We start from the raw sequence: 9,563 nt of genomic DNA on the forward strand, positions 1-9,563 counted from the left end.
GAAGGGGAAGGAAACAGGCAAAAGCTGACAAATTGGCAGCGGATAAGTACTCGTCACCTCACATATACGTCGCTCACGTAGATTTCATATAGCAAATAAATCAGGTTCCTAATCCCACGAGTCAAAGTTAGACACGTCACTTACCTCGCTCTACGAGCCACTCAATGCTCAATTACCGCTTTTCCTCTAGTATCCACCTCCAAATCACTCGCATCTTGCCACAATTAACTCAATAATATCAATTATTGCTAGAGATATCAACTACAATGCATAAATTTAGATTTCTCAAACTTTCCCCTAAAAAGTAAAAAACTGACCCCGGGCCCGCTTGGTCAAAACTCGAGGTTCAGACCAAAATTCATTTACCTATTCACCCACGAGCCTGGACATATAATTGGTTTTGGAATCCGACCTCAATTCGATTTGCAAAACCCCCCAATTCTTCCTGAACCCCCAATTTCCTCCATAAAAATCTTAGATTTTAGGTTGAAAGTTCATGAAATGTAGTGGGTAATTGAAAGAAAGTAGGTTAGAATCACTTTTTAGGGAAGAAATTATCTTGGATAAATCGCCTCTAGGTCTACTAGTTTTGAAATTTTTGAAAGAATGGCGAAAATCCCATTTTTGATTTTGTTTTTAATAACTGGGCAGGACTTCTTCGCGTTCGCGAAGGGTAGCGGCCCAAAGGGCCTACGCGTTCGCGAAAGGTTGCATGCATTTGCGATGGTCTATCCCCCCGGTCATCACGTTCGCGAGCCTTGGCTCGCGTTCGCGTAGAACAACCCACTAATTCCTAGCCCACCTCCAATAGCTCTACGCATTTGCATGTTGTCGGTCGCGTTCGCGAAGAGCAGACCTCCCAGTGCTCCGCGTTCACGACCATGGCCTTGCGTTCGCATAGAATAAAACCATCCCCAGCCCAGATTACACTTCGCGTTCGCGAGAGTAGCTTCGCGAACGCGAAGAAGGAAACCAGAAAAACCAGATTTTTTCCAAGTTCAAAATATCCCGAACCCTCGGGGCTCCAAACCAAACATGCACACAAGTCCTAAAACATCATATGAACTTGCTCGCGCAATCATATCGCCAAAATAATACCTAGAACTACGAATTGAATACCAAATCGAATGAAATTTTCAATAAAGCTTTAAAACTTCTAAATTCACAACCGGACGTCAGAATTACGTCAAACCAATTCTGTTTCTCACCAAATTTCACAGATAGTTATAGATATTAATCGAGTTTTAAAACATAAGATGACCTTTTGGGTCATCACAAATGACATGGCTCATCTCATATTTTATGTTACTTTGTTAAAAAACACCTTATATAGTTATGTCTACTAGGATTAAAGAAATATTTGGAGCACAAATTCTATGTTTTATGCTATGAAGACTTTATGAAAAAAAATCCGAAAAACTCGAGAAAAATCGAGATAAAAGATCCAACTTTTATTGGTTTGGTTTGGTCTTTAGATTTAATAATCCGATACAATTGGTTTGGTTTGGTAATTCAAAAATCCGAACCAACCCGACATATGTACACCCCTAACATTCACTATAAAAATAAAAATAAAATATCGAAACAAATGAGATTGTTATAGAGAGGTTTGAATGTACAAGATATGAGTCCTTTATGCAAGCTTTAAGATAATTAATGTATTTTCTTATCTCGATTTTTACCAAATTAACATATATTTTTTTCAAAAGTCTAAATAATTTCTTCCATTCATGCCTCTGTCGGTGCTACATCTAATATCTTGTATAATTCGAGTATATTCCGTCCACCCTAACTTCCCCATTCTTTTAGGACAAAATCAATTATTCCCACCATTAACCTTTTAAGCTTCTAAGTTTTCTCCTTCTCTTCCTCCTCTTTAAAAATCATGATTTCTTTTCCTCCCTTCGTATTTGGGAATCAATATTTTCATAACCCTAAAAACACAAATGTAAAATCTCGTCAACTTCATTTCCCTCATATTTATCATCACATCCATCCCTATAATCTTCCTTAATTTCCTTATATTCCATTGATAATATATAAAAACTTCACATTATTGGGATGGAATGGATAATTTCTAGCAACAAAATGAACGCAAAATATATTCGAATGTAATTTCTACATCAATCGGAAAAATGGAACTTGCATTTTTAAATTGATTATTACGTTCGTGTATACATATATGTATGTATATATCTCTCTAAATTATAGAAAGATTAAAAAGTTATAATGGGACGAAGTAAATTGCCATTGTTGAAGATAGAGAGCTTGACAAACAGACAAGTCACATTTAGCAAGAGAAGAAATGGAATTCTCAAAAAGATTTATGAATTATCAGTTTTATGTGATGTTGATGTTGCTATCATCATGTTTTCTCCTTCTGGTCGTCTCACACATTATTCACGTAAAAGAAGGTGATGAAACTCTTCCCATGCACAAATATATAATTGTTATAATTTTATAAGAAGAGATGAAATTCATAAGAACATGTTCTAGATTTTTTCCAGTCGCATAATAGGCCAGTCGAGAAGAAATTAAACCGTCTCAAATCTCTGTGTTGTGTTGTTGATTGAGATCAATTAAATTGTTAAGAAAATTGAACTAAAAAAAAAAGATTGATTTGTTTCAAGAAGTAAAATTCTAGAAATTTTAGAATTATATAGACATAACAGAATGCAAATCATTGTATTTTGGAGGGCCCACCTGCAATATATTATCAGGCAGATATAATAGCTGATATTTTGTCTAAATATGATTGTAATAGTAATATACTAGTAGTATTTTATTGCTTTTTTATCCCCGCCTTTCTTTATATATATGACTGCTATGTCAATGATCCTGAGAATATATATATAAAATTTTGGAAAATTTCAGAAAATAAAAATTACAGTCAAATTTGATTACACTTGCTTGTCTCTTGAGGGACCTAATAAGAAAAATTCATAAAATGCAGAATTGAAGATGTCCTTTCAGAACTCGTCTATCTCCCGGATAGTGAAAGAGGATTGTGAGTTTTTCACTTCTTGGTTTTATGAAATTTCCCCCCTTTTTGTTTCTTTTCTTGTCGATTTTTTTTCCCCATCTTTTACGTAATTTTATTAACTATACTATCTAACACAAATATTCTTTGTCAATTGCAGCTATATCAACAATAAAGAGGTGAGCTTCACTTGGCTTATTATGGCCGCCATTAATACTCTACTCTCTCTAAATAGGATATATACTTACAGCGAAGAATTTTATATTATCAGCATATTCTAATATGTTATTGGTTGTTTGAAAATATAATACTAATTCTTTTATATTATTAGTATATAGAAGTTAAATTCTTCTAACTTAGGACTTGGGCCAAAGAAAGAAAAATAAAAATAAACAACTGAAAAGGCAATTTATCTTGATTAGTGCACTCTCCATGCAGTCTGTACTCTGGAACCTAAGGAAGATTGAAATTCAAGATAAATTCTGCGATATTGAAAGGTTCCTTTTCTTTCATCTGTGGAATTTCTTTTTTTCAACTCTTTTCGTGTATCATAATTCTTTTTATTTAATTTATTAGGATAAGTCCTGCATACCTCAACACAAATGACACGGCAAAGGTGCTTAATCAATTAGTTTTCTCTGTTTTATTTTTTAATTTTACATTTCATTTTGTATTAGCAACCTTAAGATTTATTTTTTTTCTCTTTGTTTTTTTTTTCCTTAGAAAATTCAAGAAGAAATCAATGGCTTGCATTGTAAACTGGAGGAGGCTGAGGGATTATTAAGGTAATTAAAGAGAAGGAAGAAATACTCCTTTGAGTTAATCAAATCTTTATATGATACAATAATTTGTTTCTTTTCTTTTTCTTAACTAATTCTTAATTCCTGGATTAATTGTCTGATTTATTCTCTTTTCATATTTTGACTTTATTTAAAGAATATTTGAACCAGATACAAAAAAAATTACATCACTCCATGAGCTTGATTTGTGTGAAAAACGTCTTCAGGTTGCCTTGAACCAAGTTAGGCAAAGAATGGTATGATTACATATCTGTTTTTTTATTCCCCCAAATAACTAAAGATTATGATTTACTAAATTTTTTTTCATTTTTCTAAAAGTCTCGTTTTGTTTCAGGAACAACTCTCCAACAATCATAATACATCAAGTTATGAAGATAATATGGAGGTAAAAAAAATACTTATGTTTTTATAGTTTATGATAAGAAATAAAAAGGATAAGATATTAGAATGTGCATTCTCTTTTGTTATATATGCACTTGCTCTAGAGGCTCATACGGTTAACACTAAAGTCTGAAAGGTTAATACAAGTCATTGAAATATCTTACCATAATACTTTCTCTGTCTCAAATTATCTATCGTACTTCTCTTTTACACGTCTTTTAAGAAATATTAATTAGGAGAAGGGTTAGACTATTTTACCTTTATTTATCTCTTAGGATATGATCTCTCTTTATTGAATATTTATTCTATTTATGTATTATTTCCATCTTCAAGAATAATTTTTATTAACAGTAAAATGAGAAAAAATATAATTAATTTTATAAAATGATAAATAATTTGAGACAACTATTTTTAGAAAGCATAGTAGATAATTTGAGACAGAGGGAGTATAAAGTTATCTTCTTTTATATAACTCACACACGCATGCGCGCACACATACGTGCACACAAAAACACACGTATGCACAAGAGAAGAAAGATGGATATTATAGATTTTTTTGGTATATGTTTTAGGCGATACAAATCTTATTTTCTTATAACCATTGTCACTCGATCATGATCAAACTGACTGCAATCTTGTATGTCATATATATCATTCTGTATACTAGTTCTAAGAACTAATTGTTATTTTTTATTTATCATAGCAAATAAATGCACTCCTTCAATACATAGACAACACACAAACTGAGGACACAAAACCCTCGTTGGAGGAATCTCCCTATGACTTATGGCTAGAGCTTGAAGATTATAGTTACACAAACTATATTAATGACAACAACAATAGTCATCTCTATGCTGCCTCAGAAACATCTTCTCTTACTCAAAGGTTTGGACCTTTTCTCCTATCAGTTTTAAGGATTAAATTAGGCAATAATTATGTTGAATAATTAGGTTAATGACTTGTTTGTGCAGTTCTATGAACCTTTCTTCTCCAATTATTTATGATGCAATATCCCAAACAAGTATAAGTGGTGTGACTAATTATCATAAAGAAGGGACTTTTAGTTCTTTAACTGATGAGAATTTTAAGCAATCACAACATTCAACCAGAACCTTCCCAACTCTCACTTTACAAACTTCATTCAAATTTGCCAAGGTAAGCTTTTAATTTGTTTTGTACATCAATAGTCCAATGTAATCTGATTTAACCAAAAAAAGAATCCTTCTTTCTTTTTATGCCATGCAGTTATATTAGTATAAGTATGGTCCATGAGTTAAAGGGGAGCTTTGGAGCAACGGTAAAGTTGTCTCCGTGTGACCTATAGGTCACGCATTCAAGCCGTGGAATCAGCCACTGATGCTTGCATCAGGGTAGGCTGTCTACATCACACCCCTTAGAGTGCGGCCCTTCTTCGGATCCTGTGTGAATGCGGGATACTTCGTGCACCGGGCTACCCTATGTTCCATGAATTAACTTAGATCTCTATGAATAAAAACATTTCATTTGGCAATAGTATAAACTACAGACTTCATACAGTTCTTAGTGGATCTTAGAGTACATTACCATACTCTATAAAGTACTCCCTCCAAGCACTAGTTTCCTTATTAATCAGTTCCAAGAAGACTAGTAAATTTCTATATGGCCACATAAATATTATTACATTTATAAAACCACAAGTTTTAGAAGTCTTCGTTTGTTTCTTAAACTTCATGTTGACTCGAATTATACCAAACAAATTGGAACGGAGGAAGTACTTATCGGACCAGCATTAAACAGATATCAGCAATGTGACTACTTGTTTGTTATGCCAGCCTGAAATGGAAACTCCCACATCTGCACTACGGCCGGTAGCGCCATATCTGCATGTTGAAGCAACAGCAGCGTCTAGCCAGCAACCAGTTTCAAGTGATTATTATAAAGAGAACAATGAACTCGACTGCAGATTTCAACCTAAAGTTACAACGTCTAACTATCAAATGTCCCAAAAAAGTACTGCAGAAGGAAGTTTTAGTTCCTTAACTTATGAAAGCTTTAAGCAATCACAATGTTCAACCAGGATCTTCCCACCTATCGCTCCATTACAAACTTCATTCTCATTTGCCACGGTAATTTCATACTTCCTTTCATTTATTCTCTTTATATTAGGGCATGTAGGACGGGGGTCTATCGAAAACAGCATCTCTATCTTCACCAGGTAAAGGTAAGGTGTGCATACGCTCTACCTCCAGACCCTACTTTGTGGAATTACACTGGGTTTGTTGTTGTTGTTGTAGTATATTAGGGCCTATAGCTACCTACCTTTTCTAGATCTTGTATCTTGGTCCTAAACAAATGTTAGTCCAACACTTAATTCCTTCAACAAAATTTAATCATGTGTTTACCCTATTTAATTTCTGTTAATAAAAGGGGAGCCTTGGAGCAACAGTAAAGTTGTTTCCGAGTGACCTATAGGTCATAGGTTCGAGCCGTGGAAGAGTCACTAATACTTGCATTAAGGTACGCTGTGTATATCACAGTCCTTAAGATGTGACCTTTCCCCGAACCTTGCATGAACGTGGGATGCCTTGTGTGCCGAGCTGACCTTTCTTTCATGTTTGTTAAAGCGTGTGTAAACTCTTACAATAGAGTATGAATCAAGCATGAATCGAACCTGTAATAAAATAGGCAGTCTACATCACACCCCTTGAGATACAGCCTTTCCCCAAACCCTGCATAAACACGAGACGCCTTGTGCACTGGCCTGCCCCTTTTTCATGTTTGTTAAAGTGTGTACGAAGTCTTACAATAGAGTATGAATCGAGTATGTATCAAAATATCTTCTTGTTTATTATGCCTGCAGCCTGAAATGGAAACTCCAACCTCAGCATTGCGGCCGGTGGCACCATATCTGCAGGCTGAAGCAGCAGCATCCTCTAACCAGCAGCTACCTTCTAATAATATTGAAGAAGAGAACCATGAAATCTCTTGGTTTCAGCCTCAAATGAAAAAGTCGAAGTATCATCATTTAGCTTGAATAAAAAATTTGGGATAAAAGCATGGACGAGTACACCTATCCGTGCTTCTGCCAAAAAATGCAGATACCCTCACTACTTCCGGCTCAAATTACAGTCAGATCTCTCTATAACAACATCCCTATATAATAACCATTCACTATAAAAGCCAAGTTTTACTCGGAACCGATTTTTATGTTATGTTGTAATATATGTTTTCTATAAAAGCACTTCACTATAGCAACCAAAAATATCGGAACAAATTAATCTGTTATAGAGAGGTTTGACTGTATATAATATGTAAATATACATACATATACAACATATATACATATGGAGTTGGAAATTTTTAAAAATGCGTATGGATATACTAAGTTCACATTCTATTGTCACAAATGATTGGTAAATGTAATGATACTCCATGCTCTCTATCTCAAAGCCTTAGGTCCAACTATGGATGTAAGACAGTTTAGATCAGAAAAATTTAGTAGTACGGGGTTCATATTAAGAAGACGCTACTATTCTGAATTTTATATCTCAAGAGCTATACTAGGTCTGCAAACAATAGATACCAGATTGATATCGCGATGCAACTATCAGAAAGTTCAGCAAAAATAAACTAGCTGACAGGATATAAATGCAATGGTTCAACAGTCTACAGCGTGCAGCAGAAGAGAAAATGAGAAAGCCGTCACCTTAGAATGTGGTATTACAGAAGCTCTTGATACTAATAAGTGGCTGCTATCTTTTGGCGACCTAGGGTGCGGCATAGTGATCAATCAAGTGAGAGGAGAACCATCAGGTTCAAATCTCAGCAGAAGCAATAAAAGACTAGGTGATTTTTTCTCATCTGCCTAAGTCTTGGCAGGCTGAGTTACCTGGTACCTGTGATTGTAAGAGGTTGCAGGTATCCGATGAAATAGTTGAAACACACGCAAGCTAGCCCGGAAACCGTTAACAAAAAAAATGGTTGCTATGCGTTCGATACAGTAAGGAATTAAGGTCTGTTTTAGGCCGAGCACCATACTGAACAGTAATAACAAAGACGAAAACTTTGTAGTATCAGACTAAAGTGAAAGTACAAGAGGGGGTGAATTGTAAACGATTTAAAAATCTTAGTTGATTAAGTATAAGTTTAGTCGACTAGACTTTGCACAATGAACGATTTCAGTAGAGATAAACTAAATGAGCAGAAAGGTAATGAAGACACAAAAGTTTTTATATTGGTTCAGTATTGGTGTGGTACCTACGTCCAGTTCCTTGGGTCACAAGGGTTCTCTTAGATCTTTGATAAATGCTTACAGCAGTGATAGTTTTAGTACGTTACAGTAACAGTGATCTTTCCAATGTTGACACAACTCTCGTTTTGTGTTCTAACTATTCCTATCTTTTGTGACACTTGTAGACTCAAGAATACAACGTTTGTACTAAAAACTAGAAAGGCATAGAAACAGATGATGTAGTTGCGTGTCTTTGAATGTTCTTCTGCTTCTTCCTTTATAGCTTGATAAGTCTTCTGTTTCCTTATCTTCTGGGATTAAATTGCAGCAATTCGAGGAGTCCTTTCCTTGTGAGGCAGATACATCTAAGAGAAAGACCCAAAGGTAGCGTCATGAAACTAGCTAAAAATGGTAGTTAGATTCATTCTTAATCTTGACGAATTGCTTCCTTCATTCCTCCTTGATTTCACCTTCTGCAGAAACTTCTGGATTTGATCTCTGGCCTTGATTAGCTCTCTTCCCATTCTTGCGCGTTTGAGAATTTTTGACAATGCTGATTGATTGACTTTCCTTCTTTGTACTTTGACTGATTGATTTATTTTCCATGTAAAGCAAAGTTCAAAATACATAGCCATTGAGTAGGATCTTCTTTCCTTTTATCATCATTTTGCTTATCGAATATGCATACAAGAATATATCATTATCAAGACTTCTTTTAGATTATTGATCATTATTAAAATTCTAAACTTAACATAAAGCTCTAAGGCTACTTAAACCATCAAAGAAGCAACAAAACCTTTGGTAAAATCATAGAAATCACCTAACAGTTTTTCAACTTTTCAGTTCAAAGTTCAAAGAATATACTGTAATTTTAAGCTGCAAACTTAACTATTTCTAAAAAGATTAATATTAAACAATATAACTTCTACTACAATTAGACATTTAATCAACTAAAATGAGTTCAATATAATGCATCAAATATGAACCACAAAATCAACAGAAAATTAGGCCGAACACCCAAAATGCATGTTACTTTTCCAACGAAAAGAAAAAAAAAGCAAGGACATAATAACCCAAAAGGACTAATATTAAGAAGAAAAAAAGAGTTGCATGCAAACGGAAGAGACTGAAGAGTCAATGTTAGGAGTTTCTAATCAAATGGTGTACTGCATAAGAATTTATGGTTTGTCCT

General features: G+C 34.4%; 1 protein-coding gene across 1 annotated transcript; it reads left to right on the forward strand.

Annotated features, from left to right (window-relative positions):
• The first annotated feature begins 1,928 nt into the window (after nt 1-1,928).
• Nucleotides 1,929-7,505, forward strand: LOC104222881 (agamous-like MADS-box protein AGL104). Its single transcript, XM_009774202.2, has 12 exons — nt 1,929-2,414; nt 2,954-3,007; nt 3,141-3,159; nt 3,419-3,477; nt 3,557-3,596; nt 3,704-3,765; nt 3,917-4,016; nt 4,115-4,165; nt 4,865-5,046; nt 5,133-5,316; nt 5,973-6,266; nt 7,001-7,505. Exons 1-12 carry the CDS (start codon nt 2,230-2,232, stop codon nt 7,172-7,174), a joined length of 1,404 nt encoding a protein of 467 aa, XP_009772504.1. The 5' UTR covers nt 1,929-2,229; the 3' UTR covers nt 7,175-7,505.
• Nucleotides 7,506-9,563: the final 2,058 nt, after the last annotated feature.

Source organism: Nicotiana sylvestris, chromosome 5 (genome assembly GCF_000393655.2).
Source record: "Nicotiana sylvestris chromosome 5, ASM39365v2, whole genome shotgun sequence".
NCBI classification, from domain to species: Eukaryota; Viridiplantae; Streptophyta; class Magnoliopsida; order Solanales; family Solanaceae; genus Nicotiana; species Nicotiana sylvestris.